This window comes from Solea senegalensis, linkage group LG1 (genome assembly GCF_019176455.1).
Source record: "Solea senegalensis isolate Sse05_10M linkage group LG1, IFAPA_SoseM_1, whole genome shotgun sequence".
In the NCBI taxonomy this organism is placed as follows: Eukaryota; Metazoa; Chordata; class Actinopteri; order Pleuronectiformes; family Soleidae; genus Solea; species Solea senegalensis.
In genome coordinates, this window is record NC_058021.1 from 14,294,601 (window position 1) to 14,312,370 (window position 17,770).

At 39.9% G+C, this 17,770-nt stretch overlaps 1 protein-coding gene across 1 annotated transcript; it reads right to left on the minus strand.

The window, feature by feature from the left end:
- Positions 1-815: 815 nt before the first annotated feature.
- foxq1a (forkhead box Q1a) lies at positions 816-2,128 on the minus strand. Its single transcript, XM_044035842.1, has one exon. The coding sequence runs from the start codon at positions 1,951-1,953 to the stop codon at positions 1,099-1,101; it is 855 nt and encodes a 284-aa protein (XP_043891777.1). The 5' UTR covers positions 1,954-2,128; the 3' UTR covers positions 816-1,098.
- Between the last annotated feature and the right edge of the window lie 15,642 nt (positions 2,129-17,770).

A 17,770-nucleotide genomic window follows, 5' to 3' on the forward strand; every position in this document is an offset into this window, starting at 1 on the left:
TGTAACTCTGTTGCTGTAAATTGATTCTTCGTGCAAGGAGGCAATTTGGAGAAAGTCGTTACACTTTAATACCACCCCCCCCACACACACACACACACACACACATACAGAAATGTCCAAATCCACATCTATGATGTAAATAGCCGCTTTACAGGATATTTGTCAAATGTTAGAAGAATAGGTCCACATGGAAGACGTTTCTGTCTATTGTGGATTTCAGCTGAGTTCAGGATGCAACATTTGTATAAAAAAACTCTTTCCTGCGCATGTGGTGACTGAGGCGACAGCTATTTGGGGCGCCAGACAAAAAAAACATAAATATTGAATGACCCTATCCGGCTGCAGTGACCCTCTTGAGTGTTAAAAAATAAATACTTTTATCTTAATTTATCAGCAAAGATGAATACATACAAACAATAAGACACAATAATAATGATTAGTATTTTTATTATTGTAATAATAATAATAATAATAATTATTATTATTATTATTATTACCATCATCATTAGTATTATTATTATTATTATTATTATTACTGTCTGTAAATGCATGTCAGGTATGTACGTGGGAGGTTCTCCACCTGCAGCCTCTCCCACAGCAGAGCTGTCTAAGTATTTTAACGAGGAGTCACGTGACCACGTTGACTGTGTCGACCTGTCACGCAGGTGCCTGATTTGACTCCACAGCAGCCTCGTGTCTGCGTGTACTTGTACCATCAGTTGTGTTAGAGTTAGAGTTTGGTCAGTTCTTTTATTTTAATTGTGAGGAGCACAATTTCAAACAAACAAGAAGAAGAGACACAGATACAAGCATAGTCGATTTTAACACGTTTATTGAAATAACATCAACATTTACCATTAATTCAGTAACAGGTACAACAAACACATATGTTTATAAAATATTATCTTTGATAGTGCTGTAAAGCAAATGACCAGAGGTACAAAAATGTAACACCATGCCACCACAATAATATCTAAGTCAATGTAATGCCAACGTCATCCCCAACACAAGTGGGAAAAGTCGTTTCTTTGGTGTTTGGTCCTTTCCCTCCATCATCAGTGCACGTTGAAATCATTTAATCATCACATAAAAGAGAGTTTATCTCTGATATTCGAAGACTGTCTGTGAGGCGTGCAGGCCAAAGCCAAAGTCGTTTGACACATGCGGAGCAGCACAGGGCTCCATGTGGCACTGCGCCTTTACGCACGGAAATGAGGCAGGTGTATTCGAGTGAGGCGTCATTAGCTCAGTGTAGCACGGCCAAGTGAAGGCAGGGAGGGGAGGGAACGGCTCCTTGTTTGAGTCTCTCTTGAACGGCGTGCTGAGAATGCTGTCTATTGCAAATGAACTGGTGAACTTGGGACCTGAGTGCGTCTTGGTGACGGCCGCAGACGGCGCACTGCTCCGCGGCTCCTCCGCTCTCTCGGAGTCTTCCTGGGCCGCGCTGAACCTCTTGTTGATGCGCTTTCTCCTGCGCCGAAACACGCCGTCGGCAAATGTGTATTCGCTGTGGGGATTCAGCATCCAGTAATTGTCCTTCCCCCAGGGTCTCGATGGGTCCCGGAGCACTTTAAGAAAGCAGTCGTTAAGTGACAGGTTGTGTCGCACCGAGTTTCTCCAGCCGGTGTAGCTGCCCCTAAAGAAGGGAAACTTTTTCATCAAATACTCGTTTATTTCCGCCAAAGTCAGGCGACCACACTGGGAGTCCCGGATAGCCATGGCGATGAGAGCGATGTAGGAGAACGGGGGTTTGGGTCTCCGTGTGTACGGCTTTGACTTGCTGCTGCCGCACGGAGTAACAGGTGGAGGAGGGCTGTGCGCCACGCAGTCCCCATCCGACCCCAGCTCCTCCTCAGCAGAACTAGAAGAGCGCACACTTCCTCCATCTGCATCACTCGACATCTCGAAATGTTTCATGTCATAGTGGTTCCCGCACAGCACTTCCAACTTCATGATTTCTTTTGTCGTGTGTGTGTGTGTGTGTGTGTTGTTGATGATGTTTTTTTTTGTTGATCCTCTGTAATCTGCCCAGTTGTTGTCCGCGTCAAGTCGGTGTGTGCGTCAAGATGCAGCCTGCTTTGAATATGATCCAACGATTCCCTCCGCTCCTGTCATACCTGCATGTGGACTGAAGCCTATCTCACCTACAGTGTGTGCGAGCAGCAGTTTATAGCAGGCTCACCTCAGGACCAACCCCAAGAAGGCGGGGCTGGACGGTTCAGAGCATCATCCAATATCTTCTCCTTGTGCGCACGACATTCTGTAATAAAACCACGGATCATAATAAAAGTGTCGTCATGACTCCACATGAAAACATTTACTATTGATAGGAGAAAAAGTTCACCGGAATCTCCATTCACTGCAGCTTTATCACTGTTTCACCTATGAAATTTGATCTGGCAAACACCTTGGGACGATTTCACCTGAGACAACCAGGTGGCGTATTTTTCCTTTGTATTTCTAAGGTGCGGTGCCTGCAGGTACACGGTAAGTCTGTATCATTTGTCAATTTCATGCAACATTGTAATCACAGCCATAACTCCCTGTCTCCCTTTACACATACCCTCGTCACAGTGAAAACAAATCTTTACAGTGTTTGTTCCATGTTGAAGTGAAATGTATAAGTCAGTAAGGTAAAATAATGTCAAATGTGTCAATAGCATATATAGTAATAGTGTCAAGATCTATCATCCCAAAGCAAACTCACAGTCTTATGAACTTTATATATTGAATGAAAAGCCGAAACTGGAACTAGTGTTATTGTGTTTCTGTCCTTCAAAATAAATGCCCAGAACCACATTAGTTGGATAGTTTTTTTATGAACTATTGTACATTTCTATTACTACCTACCAATTTTCTCAGTGTGTGTGTTTATTTGTTACCTCTTTAGGACTTTTCCTCGACTGAACACTGACCTTGTCAGTGCCAGTAATCGTCACGGAGACCAAAACCTGGTCCAAATGAGGCAGGACCTCATTTCTGAGGAATTGGTATATAGGGTTACAATTTGAATTATGCCTTAAGACGGATGTGCAAATGTGTGTGTTTGTGTGCACCGTTTGACAAACATAAAACAAACCCCCAACGTGAAGATATATATCTAAACACTAAATGATGTCTCAAAATAGCAATTGAGCCAGTGTCTCATTCCAGTTTATTGCCACTCTGCAGGTCACGTCTCCTCCCCCCCTCCTTCCCGGAGGTTCACCTGGCATATGTTGAACTCAATAAACCCTTTAATTGAAAGTCTTATTTCTTGCAAATTGTTTCAATTGGTTTCATTGGTTTTGCTACAACGTTGTCACAGAGGAGTCAGAATGGAAAAATAATATCCTCCTTCTCCACCTGGAAACCAGTGTTGTCATCACACTATAGCCACTGAGGTGTTGTTTCTGTGCCAAGTGCTTTAACCTCTGTTTATGTCAACCGTATTTTTCAAGCTGCTATTTTACATGAAGGTTACACATGTTTGTGCTTGGCGTGAATGTTTTGATTTTCAGGTAATAATCGGTTTGTGTTAAGTGTGACACCCAATCCACGGTGAAGTCACTATTTTGAAAGGTAGCATGTCAAGGATGGATTCCTGTAAGCTAACCACACAATGACAAGCGCTCACATACCGTGTATTCATTCTGTTCGCTGCATGTAGCAGCTTGTGAGGCCATCGTGTTCGTGTGTACATCAGTATCTGCTTAATAACAGCTTATCTGTTGCAGCTTCACAGGCAGAGCCACAGAAGAATATGCTTTAACTCATATACAACCAAACATGATGGGGGGAAAAAAAAGACACCACTTTCCAGTTCAGCATTTTATTTATGAGTAACTCCTTGTTTAATTTGTGGTTAATAAATCAAAAATGAATAAAAGTATAGACACAGGCAGCATGGATTAAAAATAATTTCATTAAACAGGAGATGGATTGCAAAACATGTGCCAAACTCGAATTATGAACTTTAGCATTATTACCAAATGAAAAAAGATAACATCTGAAAAGCACGAGTAAATCATTTCTATTAATCATTAAGCAGGCCACAGTTATTAGACTGAACTTTGTTGTCTGATGATTTTTATCTTTACTGTTTTGTCTTAAAGAACACAGTTTGTTCACTTTTACAATGTAAACACATGGCTGTGTAAGTATTGTATAAGTATCTGTGAGAGCTATTTTAACTTATCAGTCACAAATGCTTGTACCGTTATCATAAAACAATTTGCACTGAGTTTTAATGTGTGGGTATATATAGTTACACTTTCCCCAGTTATGTAAATATTGTCATTATTTGATTTTTTTTTACTACAGGCTCTTATTGTATCGTCCTTTCTTTTACATAACAGTAATGTGGTGACTACTATGCAGACATTTTCACTATAGAATGCAGTATGCACCTGCAATTCCTGTGAGAAAACAACGGTAGTGGGACGAGCAAAACATCACGTGCGAGAAGACATATAACATGCAAATTTGATGTCACTGTTAATGTGATTGTGACCTGGAGGTGTCACCTGTTGATGAGCTGGAATGTGAAACACAGTGACGCATGTTGTCAAACTCCACACTGCTTTTTTTTCTTGCTCAGTGACTCTATGTTGCTGTGTTTTCAGCTTATGTAAACTGAAGACAACTCTTTTTTTTTTTTTGTCTTTTTAAATCATGTATGTCAGACTACATTGCATGCATGCTGTGCGTTTATAAATACTATAGCCACAGGAGAACATACTCGGAGTTGACTGAATCTAAACATCAGAGAGCACGGGATCTCTGCAGTCGCTCGCCAATTCTTGTACGTTCTGAGCTCCACTTAAACAGTTAATTTGCTGGCACAGCAGGAACCCATGATAGAGACACAATCCCATTATTTATAATACGTTCCCTCTGTCTGGTTGTTTGTGGGAGAAAAAAAAAAAGGTTTTCCAATCTGATGGAGGGCACAATGGAAAAAACATAAATCTTAGTTGACAGCAAGTGAAAACAATAAAAAAAAATATTAGACATGTGGTTGTTCTGAATCAAATGTGATTATTGTTGTTCCTTTCATTGAATTTTACTTTCAATGTTCACTCTCGGACTTTGTGTGTGCAGTGTTAAGCACTTTGTTTTGGTACGTGTTCTATAAATAAAGATTATTATTATTATTGTTATGTACAACTTGTTTTTTCAGGCCAACATTTTCACAGCAGCAAATAATATTGCGTAATATTAATAATCACTGACCCATTGATTGGCATGCGTTTTCCTTTTCATTGTTGCAGCGTTTGAGACAAGAGTAAATAGTTCCGTGACATTTCCAAAAATAACACAGATGATACAAACCTGAGGAGGCTTTAGGAGGATTTAGTGTGCATACCTGCCTCTGACAGCTTCTCATGTTAAAGTGTTTTTGCAGAAGATTATGCTGCTGAGAGTGTAAAGATCACTGAGTGGCTTCAGAGTCACAGGTGTAGTCAGCGGTTCAAAATAGAAACAGGATTTAATGTTGATTCCACGAATTCCTTCATGCTATTTATGGCAGTCGTGTTTATTATAATTGTACAATACAGCCCCACCTTGAAATATTTCATAAGCCACTAATTATAGTATTTTGACAGGTCTGTTTTGAAACCACGTTACCAGTGTCTCAGTGTTTAACTGGAGCATCGGCTTTGCACAAACATGTGCATGTTCTTACTCATCATCAGGCAGCTTATAATAGCGATGGTTTCTTTGTGTGTGTGTGTAAATGGTCCCACCCTCATTCTGTCTTTTCAACTGAAAACGTCTGGTAAATTATCAAAGTTTATGTTTATGTGTTTGGAGCCTAGTTGTTTTGTTGACCATTGAATGCACGCGCATAAGTCATCGCTGACATACAGACTCATGCAGAGATGACACCAGACAAAGTCAAAGTACTCTAATCTCTGTGGGTGTGAGAAGGAATGAATACAAGGCCTGACCTTGTGCTACTTTGGGAAGTTTCTGTTTGGTCTTATTTACTTCAGAGGTTAAACGACAGAAATAAATGAGAAAGCAGCTGTTTTCCCCACTTCTAATTTCTAATATATTAAATAAAAGTAACGATTAATAGGTGAATATATCTTGTAGCGTAAATTCAAGCTGCATATGTTCAATTCTAGACTGCGGTACACTTCACATTTACTCACCAGCTGTTGTTATTGTGTATTTTTCCGATGTTTCCATCTTTATAAACAACATTTGTCTCAGGCTTTATTTGCACGATAATAAAGGTCACTGACAGAATAGCAAGGTGTCCTAGAAAATACTGTACAATGTTGGGATAAACAGAAAAAAACAATTAAAAAGAACTGATGTAGTTTCTGTGAGGGCTATCTTAGTTTAGTTCAGTTTTTGGTAGAAAGGGGGAAGCCATTTAGTGCAGAAGAATATGTCCTACGCACAAGCCATCTGTGTGAGTTTGCAATTGAACTCCTCTCTCGTGTTTAGACAAAAAGAAGGGTGTTGAAGTAAACACTGCCAAAGACACAGCACAGAGGGCGGGGTTGTCATTTAGGCAAATGGGGAAACAATTTCCTCGCAGAGAGGAGGTAAAACATCAAACACCGTGAGTGATGACAGTGAAAGCATTAAGAGAAGGGGCCAGTCTATGTTCCACATTTATTCTCCTCGGCGTTCTGGGTTCTGCTTCGGGGTCAGACAGAGTCTCCTAAGCTGTGACTGACAAACAACAGTGCTACAAATCTGTCACCGTCGTCACAAAGCAGTGACAGCAAGAGTCAGATAAACATCTCTGTCCGTGTATACAGTATAGTATGTAGTAAGTTGCTCCTCGGTTCTTTTACTTCTATCCGTATTAACTCCTCCTCCTCTTTGTTTTGTACTTAATGTTATTCACTTCAGTCTGGAAACAGCGGACAACAGACTGTTTTGCAGCGTCATTGTATCATTTTTTTGCATTTGTCACCTTGTGTTCCATAAACAAATAGCTTAGATGTTATTCACAGGCACACGCAGCAACTGTTGACTATCACCTCTCCCGATCTCTCAATTTAGAGACACATTGTCCTAGAGCAAACGGTAAACTATGTCCTGTGTGCTGAATGGATTACGGTGCACGTTTAATCACTACAAATGAGCACTTTTACTGTTAATTGTTGTCTTTGTACTGAAGATACAAGTCACCTTTTAAATGGACAATTACGCTGCCAAGCAATTAGTGAATAAATAGTTGACATTAATGTAATCTAATAACTCAAAAACACTTTCATTCAAAATGACTAAAGTCAAAACCTAATTTCTGAAAAATTTGCAGAATTATACTGTAGATGCAAATGTGGAACAGGAAGTGTACATATTACGTTTCCTCACTAGGGTTATATTTATTTTATGTAATAAATAGTTTTCTTCAAGTATTCAGAACATTTTAAAATGTGTGTGTGTGTGTGTGTGTGTCAAATCACACTTGCCAAACAATAGAAGAAAAAGATAATTGCTAATATAGTCATCATCATCCTAAAAATAAATAAATACGCTCATGAAAGTAATGTGATGAGCGACACCAAAGCAAATCTTTTACACACATATTGTTAATATTATTATTATTATTATAATTACATCCACAAACAGTGTTACATGGGACTTACTAACATGGGTTTAAATGTTGCTAAGAGCTAAATGTGATACTTGTGAGTACAGACCAGCAAACCTTCTTTCAAGTTCTTTGGATGTAGCAAGTAAATGCTAAGATTTTAAACAGGGAAGTAAAAGTGAATTGCTGGTTTAAAAGAGGTTGGATATGTTGGGGTTTTTTTGTCTTAAAAACAAGTCTGTGTGCCAGTGTGACTACTGACCAGTAATCTGCATCATTTATCTGCAAGAACAACAGTTGCGTGAGGCCATGCTCTGCTGCCCTGTGCCTAAACATTTAACCCTGCTCTCCTAAATCAACATGTGGGTTCTTGAGAATTCAGACGCTATCAACATTTTTGATCACGCTTGTATTTGGATAATCTCGATTATTCAGCTTTCGTGGTCACACTGACCACATGAGTGCAACGTTATCTCGGGTCCATAAGCGATACAAAAACCCGAATTCGATATCAACAGCCGCATGTCACCGAACAAAAGTGTCATATGTACTGACGTGCATTATCTTCACCACGCTATTAATCTGATGTGTACAAGCTGACAGGTTCTGGCAGCTCCTGTGTGAAAAAGTACAATAACTATTTACAATAACCTGTTAAAAAAAGAATTAAAGCTGTTCGCAGGGCTTAGCCTGCCCCAACCACACTCAGCTTGTTTTGCCTGCCTTCAGGCCTGGAGGCATCATTTGTGCTGGCAGGGGAAAAAAAAAAAAAAACGTCTGTGATGGGATCCCCTTCAGGTGAAGTATGCTTAGATAATATCACCGTTACTGCGTCTACACGACCTGTTTGGGTTATTTTCAAATGAGAGAAAAGAAGACGGGGGAAAAAAATGCTCACAGCGTAGACAACAAAGGCACCTGCGTGCAAATGGGAGGAGTGACTCCTTTAGGTGAGTGCCTGTAAAACGTTGGCTTTGCACGAAAGCAACACAGGTTTACCAGCACACACCTTAGTTACGCCGATTCAGATGGGAGTCAATCAGAGGGCAAATACCATCTTGTCAAGAAGATTTAATATTCTGTGGATCCAGGATAATAATCTTTATCATCTTGTTTAATTTTAAATGTTTAATTGCCATATTATATATTTGTTGCTTTTGTTACCAGGGTGTCTTTCCTAATTTAATTACCCCATCCCTGTAAAACACCACAAGGCAAAATAGCTGTAAAAAATATTTACTCTCGTGCATTTAGCTGGAGACCAGTAACCCCAATCCTGTGTGTGTTTGTTCTTGTTTATAACAGCAGGTTTTTGTCTGTGATCACAGCATAACTTTATAATCCTTTTTCCCCAAAGTCAAAACTAGATTTTGGATGTAAATGAATAAGGCTATTTAGATGATTTGTGCTTAAAGTGAAATAGAAGCAACGTCTGTTTCTCGTGTGGTCTCTGCCGGATACCATAAACAGATCTCCCAGGTGGTCTGACTGTGAGTGTGTGTGTGTGTGTGTGAGTGTGCGTTGTATCGTGCATGCATGTGTCTGTTTCTTTGTGAGCGGTGGTTTTTAGCATGTTAGAACCCATGTATGTGTGTTTAAGAGGGAAGGAAAAAAAGGGGGGGGGATACAGCACTCGTGTGGAGGATAGCCAAGCTCTCATGGATGGAGGCGCACTCATCAGAGCCAAATGCAATCTGACAGCTGAGTTTAATGATATTTATTTCCAAGCCACACACTTCCAGACCTGCTCTGGGTCCATTCTCTCCACTGGACCTAAACTCAGCGCAATGTCTGAAACCTGGTGCGAGTTTACTCGCAATGTCTGTGAATGGAGAATGTTTACAACATTTTTTAAGAGTGTGTAAATGAAGTGTGTATGGCTGCACATTCATCGTACTGTCTCTATAAAAATGTGACTGCACACACGCTGACAGGCATAATGGATCTTTTATGACAGTCTGGATAGGCACAAACCTAACTGAAGGTGAAGTAACCTGCTCCTATACCGGCCACCCTGAGGAGATTAATAATCGTTTGCGGCAAGTCCACACATCACTGTTTTTCGGCCCCACCGCAGAGCTGCATCTCCTCGCAGCTCTGTTCAGTGTTAGCCCGAGCACCACAGGCCGCAGCCGAGCTCACAGTGGAGCTGCAGCAGACACCGTTTTCTGACCAGATCCATGCTTTGAAAGATTACATGTTGGTTGTTTGGTCCCCCTTTTTGATCTGTGTTAATCTCACCAACTTCTAAAAAGGCTGTTGACAGGTATTTATAAGGCAAATGTGTGTTACCCTATTACTTGAGATGAACGTGCGTCATTTTAAATGAAATTTCCCACCAACTATTGGATAAACGGGCATTAAAGGTACTATATCCTTGGATGTACAGTGCATGGATATCACAAACTAAGTTTGTTTTTGAGCCATCGTCAAGTTGCAACTTGTCCAACACTTGAGAGTATGACTAAATACCGTATGTGCAAAATCAGTGACATTGCTTAATTTAATGTTGACATGCTACTAAAGTGAGCTTGGAATGCCTTTGTTAGCGAGCATTAACTTATAATTTTCTGGCATTAGAATGCTGACAGAAGCATTTATCCCAAATTACAATCATGCTGTGAAGATGTAATAACAGACAGTTATTTTTGCTGAATTTTAAAGAAAAACAACTTTGTCAGGTTGGATTTGATGTGAAATATCAGGGTAATACTATGTCACACAAACTAAGACACACACTGTGTGTATATATATATATATATATACATTATATATCTATATACAAATATATACTCAACAGGTCTATACGCTCAAGTTTAAACACACAGGTGAACAATAGTGAACTATAATTGGAACAAATGCAATCATTTGTGAGTGCATACAAACCATAATCTCTGGTTGGGTGAGATCTAGTGTTGATGTAAATTGCAGTTTATGGCTTTTACTTGACTGACTTTTGTTTTCATACAGTCCAATACTTGTTAAGACACGGATGACCTAAATATTTTGTAAGTGAGCTCTACAAACAGTTGCCATGCATGTCAGTGTCTTGACACCGAGAGAAAAAATCCTCCACGTTTTAATTTTTAAAAAGAGACAATCAAAAAACGTACAGTTGCGTTCAACGGCAATACTGGGTTGTTTACTGTTGCTGACATAATGAGTGTATGGAAAGGAATGTAGGGGGTGATACAAGTATACAAGAGGAGTGCACATTTGTTGTACTTTTGTTGTAATTTACTTTATAACTTTTTAACCGTCATGTGGAGGATAATGTGGTAGAAGATGAGTGAGTGAGTGTGTGAGAGTGAACTTGTCTCTTTATATTCTTTTTATTATCTCTTATCAGGTAATTATATTTTCCACTTCCTTTATTTAATCCTTTATTTATTTCCTTTACAAATATGAATTGTATATCTCCATTTATTTTCTTGTATCCTATGCAGAAAGGAAGTCAAATAAATAAAGTTACGTCAACAAATATTTGTGCGTGTGTGGGAGCCACCATTTAGAAATGAGTACAACTCAAGTGTCACGAGAACAGCCTCCCGCAGCATTGTTTAGTCTTGAGGATCTATTATGCTATCAGCTGTTTGGAACAACCTTTGACAGTTTGTCTGTCGGACAGCACACGTCAGCAGGCAGTTAAAAAGAATGTCACTACTCCAGATGTCTCGCCCATTTTACGCATGAATTACTGTAATAGGATCTGACAGATAGGTGAAGGTCACATAACTCATGGAAAGAACACATTTTAGAAGTGCTAATGCAATAACTTCCACGCCAGCAGTAGTCTGAGCCAAGCCAAAGCACGTCTCTTTACCTTATATTATTATGCCTTGATGTCCAATGTAAGTAAATATTATTATGAAATAAAAATTCATATATATGTATATACACATATATATACATGTATATATATATATGTGTATATATATATATATATATACACATATATATACATATACATATATATACTGTATATATATATATACATAAAATAATAGACTATGCATCAGCAGTAATTGGTTTCGGATTAGCAATACTTTTAATTTTATTTGAGATATAATATATCTGAGGTCATGTTAATGGCTCATTTTTCTTGTTTTGCATGAAGTCCACTATAGCTGATTAGCTGATGCACTCAAAGACAAACGTAGGTCAAGGCTCGCGCTGCAGGACAAACAATCATTCAATCAGTCCGTGCCAGTAAAGTGCGTGAGAGGCTCTGCTCCACCCCATTTCATGAATCATTCCTCATCTGTCCAATCTGTAATGTCAGATAAAGCAACATAAATCAGTTGTCTATATAAACATTCTTCATAAAGGCTGGTGAACATGTGTGGTTGAAAATGAGCCAAGTCGTTGTATGATTCATGTGGGTAAGGTTCAGGCCAGACAACAGAATAATTTAATTTGCATCCACGATCTGGTGAGCTGGAATTCAACCAGTGTAAATAAAATGTCAAGTCTCTTATGACCTCTTGAAATTTCCTTTGCTGCTGTGGTAGATCCATAGACACAAGGTTTCGATCACCCGGCATTTTGAGAAACTTCAGTTTGGGGCTTTGTTCTCTACAAATTGGTCCCCCTAATAAGTGTTAATATGATATGAATCAAGATTTCCTCACGAACGGCTTAACCAAACACATTCTGCAGCATTTCAAGTGAATCACAAAGATTCATTTGGAAAGGCAGAGTCAACCAGCAGAAATCTTTCCAGTGAACAGAGACAAGTACATGCACAGTTTAACTGAGCTCAGGCTGACTTAGACAGGCAATCGGACAACTTGCCAAGTCTGAGTCTACATGTGGAAGAGAAAATTGATCTATTGGCCATGTATGTCTGACTCCGCCTCCATAGGTGGTGCTGTATCTCTCTATGAGCTAGTGTGTATTGAATCAGTTTCCTATTTCTCCTTCTACTTCCAGGTTAAAGACCTGGGAGGAAATTCCAAAAAATGCCAAGTCTGTCTCTAGTCCGACTAAGCGTATACATGCAGGAGTAATCAGACTATGGCTGGCATTATCTGGGAATATTTGTTCGACTAAGACTAGCTCGATTTTAGTCAGACTAACGTGTTTACATGGCATTAAGAAAATTGGATTATTGTCTGTTAACTGACCGACTGACCCATGTTCAACTGCTGTTCACATGGAACCCTTCTCCACTTCGGCCTTCAAAGTTCTCATATGAATATTTTTGACTACCATACAGTTAAACATACAGTGTCTTGCAAATGCACATTCTGACAGTTAAACTTGCAACAAAAGACCCTGAAATAAAAATATACCAAATAACCACCAGGGAAGTGACTTCCCTGGTTGCAAAAAAAGTCAGTTTGAATGGAAGTCTATGGGAAAATAAACCCACTTCCCACTTGATTTATAACATCAATCAACATTGTCCTGAAGCGTTAATGGTCTCATTCACTAGTTTCAGCTCTTCTTCAATAGAATATTATGTCAACGGTGTAAATTATGCTCCCTTTTGTGGGGAAATAGAAAATAAAGCACTGCACCTACGAGTGAACAGCAGTGTGATTGACAGGCTCTAATGTCCAAAAGCCTGCAGTTGCAAAATGTCAACATGGCGCCAACCAAATCACCACAATGTGACAACCAGGTAGTACCTGTTTATAAAACGAAGACTTCTTCTCATGAGATCATTTTGAATGTGGATATATCAAAAAAATATGTACAAGAGAAGTTTAGCCTTTAAAACATTGAAGAATGAAGAAGAAGAAGCTGCCGTTATACTGTGTTCATTCACAGACACACAGCTGTCCCACTCTCTGTTTTATTTTTTACTAACATACCACCTACAACCTATTCGATTTTCATGTGTCAGTATAGCGAGCAGAGACTGAAAGTGAAAGTGTGCCCTCAGCAACACATGATGAGAGGAGAAGATAACACAACAATAATGGGCTGTGATAACAACGAGGGGTTTGGCTAACCTCGGCTAAAGCTCTGTGTTTTGCTTTGTTATCCACACACTGTCCACATTACGCCGTCTATATTTTATCTCAACTGCAGAGCCTCACTTTTCTCCTCCACTGGCCAAGGCATCTTCTTAGTATAGTGAGGATTTTGTTTACATTTGAAAACATTCTCCATTTCCACCCCACAACTACAGCTTACTTTGTGAGTGACAGGGTCTGTGGTGCAACCAGAGGTGCTCTTACACTCTGCGGGGGCCCCAGGCAAAGGAGCTAATTGGGGGGCCTCCACCATAGCTCCCCACCCTCATCACCTGTACACCATAAACCATTTCAAACAATAAAATCAATTAAATATTCTCTATATAGCACGCTCTCGTTGGTCGGAGTATTTTGATAGTGGAGACCTTTTCCCCCACCAGTCAGAAGGGGCCCCATTAAGGGGGCTTTGATGTAACAGTAGTGAGCTGCATATTAGTGGGGTTTTAGGGGCTTCATGGATGTCAATGCAAAATATAGCATTAGGCCTGGCTCTCTGGGGCCCACTTCTTATTTATGTTTTTTGGGGCCCAAGAAGTGCCGCTGCACGACACTATACTCATAAAGGGGCCCTGTTAAGGGGGTTTGTAAGTAACGGGGTGAACTGCATATTAGGAGGCTTTATGGTTGTCATTGAAAATGTACCAAAGGGGCCCCCTTTCTTGGGGGAATTACCTGGTACGCCTGTCCTGTTGGTGCACCTCTGACCGCAACCAAACCACCAAAGCGAAACGTAAGGAGAGTTTGCAGCAAATGGAAGTTTAGATAGAGCCACTTAATTCATTTCAACCTGGGGGAAAATGCGGCTTTTGAAAAATAGTTATGAGCATGATGGTACTAAAAACCTATAATCCCTTTGTCATCTGTTTTGACAAGGCAAAGACTTTTCTGGTGTCTCCAAAAGACACGAAAGACACAAACAAAGGAAAAGCCATGCACATGTGCTTACCCAAGCTTTGAACCTTTGAAAAAAAAAACAAAAAAAAAAACCCAATCACCTCATGACAGACTAAACTTTGCTTGCATATAAAAATAAAGTTAAGGGAAAGTAAATATGTTGTGTGGAAGCAATCTTATGCAAAAAAAAAAATGTGGAGAAACATTTTTGTTTGGTCTGCTCGATAGACCAAACTTGTGTGTGTACTCTTCAGTGCCCACTACAATGAGTCACCAGCTGTTGTTGCTAAACAGGGAAGTTCAGGTTCTCTGTCAGTTTTCTCTGAAAAGACTTTACCTTTGTCAGGAAACTGGCAGTGGGACAACTCGTGAAAAGGATGTTTTCTTTACTACACCCAGTGTTTGTCAGGTCTGAGGAGGGAAGGTGGGTTATGAGGAGGTCGATGGAGAGCTTGGACCAACTTCTATTTCAATCTCTCCAAAGGACGAGGATGTCCATCCTTTTGGGAGGAGTGTGTCGCCTGTCTCTTACCTTTAACCCAGACTGTGACGTCAGATGAGAGGAGAATGCAAACAGACCAGAAAGCAAATCCCAATTTCATAATAGTTTTCTTTGCCAAGGCCATTTGTTGAGTCTAAGGTGTTTGTAGCTATTTTGTTGACAAGAAAATGGGGAGAGAGCACACTTTAAATGTAGAATATTTACAACAGTGACCTTTGACATTTCAACTTGTTACTGCAATCTCAACCGACAACACTGAAGAGGTGTAGTTGCCCGGTTTGACCCTAAAATATGGAAATAAGATGCTGCACTTAAACACACACATGCACACACATAGACATGCACGCCGATCACACTGCCTGTTTTATTTTATACACACTGAACCTTTTTTTCGCTTGTCAGCAACAAACAGAGACTGAAAGTGAAACGGTGGCACAGAATGATCACATGATGAGAAGACCAAAAATGGTTTATGTACATTAAATATCCACTCACATAATTATTGAGAGAGAGCTTTAACACCAGCGCGTCTGTCTCGGCCCATCAACAACTCCCCGTCCACTTTCGGACCCTCATTTTTCTTCTCTCTGTGGTCTAGATGTTTTTGAGGGCGGTGGTGAGGCTTTATAAGTCTGGTATTGTTCCGTATTCCAAATGCTAGCAGCTAGCTGCTCCGCTTTGCTGGTATCCCATGTGTTGAGTGCTGCTAGCAGTGTTATTGGGCGGTTGGCAGTGGATGGCACAACAGAACAAAACATCAAACCAAAACATGAACGCAGTTTTAGCCTCCACTATTGTTATCAGTAAAGCCACGTTTCTTGTCATCTCTGATGACACATGTCATGTTCTTTTTATGTCTTGTATAATACATTTCATTCATAATCACCTTTAAAGCATTTCAATAGGTGCCGGTTAAGCAAAATCACAATCTAAAAGGGAATATCTGCTAACCTTAGAAATTGTGATTTGCTGCGATGATGTTTTTGCCCTGTAAAAAAACGTCACTACTGTAAACACATTAGTGGGAGCTTTTAGGTGTGGGGATCCTCTTTCTTTTCAGACTTTCTTGTATATTTTGTGACACAGTGTTTGGTACCTGATCTGGGAACAAGAAGCGTGAACTTAGCCCATAAACACAATGGTCGGCCAGAGTCAAAGAGTCAGACACGATGAAAGCACTTCCCTTCCATTGACCTCTTGTCATTCCAAGCCCGCTGTGTTGTGGAGAAAGATCAAAACAAAAGCCTTTGTAATCTGATCCTCATTCACCATCAAACAACCACTACCAACAAAACAACAAACAGTGAGGTAAAAGGCCACAAAAATAGTTAAGGAAAGGCCCATAATGCCTGACAGTGTGGAACTGTGGAAAGAGATATTCGGGGCTGTCTGTTCCCTTGTCTGCTTTCTGCAAGTTGGTCTGGACACACCTTTCTATTTATTTCCGGCAAATTCATTGGACATAATCTCTCCGCTTAAGTTTCCATGGACAAATTCCAAAAATGATTTGAGAAAAAAAAAAAAAAAGAGAAAAAAAGATAGAATATCCTCAACAGTAGAAAAAACGCTGGTCTCTCAAACACATGAGAAAACCAACAATTAGTGCAGACTATCAAGTTACAAGAGAGCTAGAGAGTAAGACTTTTGGAATCGCTGGAATTCCTCGCAGCGCAGGTGCAAACATTGTAAGCTCAGCTACAGTGAGTGGGGAAAAAAAAAAAACCTGCAGCTTTGCAGAAGATATCAACTGTAATATGAGTATTATTAAAGTCTCACATGTGTTTGCTGAGTTTAGGCCCTTTTGATGCAATGAGGGTTTTATATTGTGCAGGATTAAAATGGGAAAACATCAGCAAGCACCACCTAAGTGTAGGAGGTTGTATTGTCCTTTCAGAAAGCCACTAACAAAGCATGACTCATCGTGGCACTTAAGGACGGCCTGAGAGAGACATTTTTTTCTTAATCCTCTGTGGCTTCCCTTAGTACGCAAACTATTCAGATATAATGGAGAAGGGTGTTGTTTTGAATTATAAGAAGAGAAGACGAGAACAAAGAGAGTGGAATAATAAGAGCACTGAAAAATGCGTGTGGATGAATGGCAGTTGTTTTTGAGCATATCACATATCAACAGGTAGTATTGTCTGTCTGCACCTTACCATTTATATCCATGTGCGCAAGCAGCACAGCACAGAGACAGTAGACAAATAAGCATCAAATATCTTAAGAGATGACCTTTCAGTACACGTCAACAAATAAACTAGGGTGGTGCCATGTTCCTTTATTGCAGCAGCTGTCTTAAAATACACCCATGTTTAATGCTCGCACTGACACGACACAATAGCTGCTGGAATACTTTGGAAGAAGTCAATAAAAAAACAACAACAAATGATACCTTAGATTTTGTTAATTGTGGGTCACATCGTAATAATGTTTTTTTAGGAGAAACTGACTTCACTTTAAAATGAAACATAACCTCAAAATATGCCTTTTTTATATGTGCTGGGCCTTACTTTATCCCAAAAGGCTGCCATAATTCACTTGGGAAAGAGAGGTGAATGGGGGAGTCCTCTGTCTTTCCACCTCCATTACATGAGATGTAACTATTTATCAAACAGTGGACATTTAATTTTGTGTTGCACACACCAATGGAAACACTGTTAGGTAACACATTCCCCCAGGGTGGCACAGTTGGATCACATGAGTAAGAGGTGGTTCAACTTGAGCAAAAAAAAAAAAAGAAAAACAAAAGAAACAGACAAACAGACCACGCCCCAGCCACACTGTTGGAACCTAACGTGTACTCAGAGCAACCATCTGTGCAGTTGACACTTAGGTTAATTTGAGGTA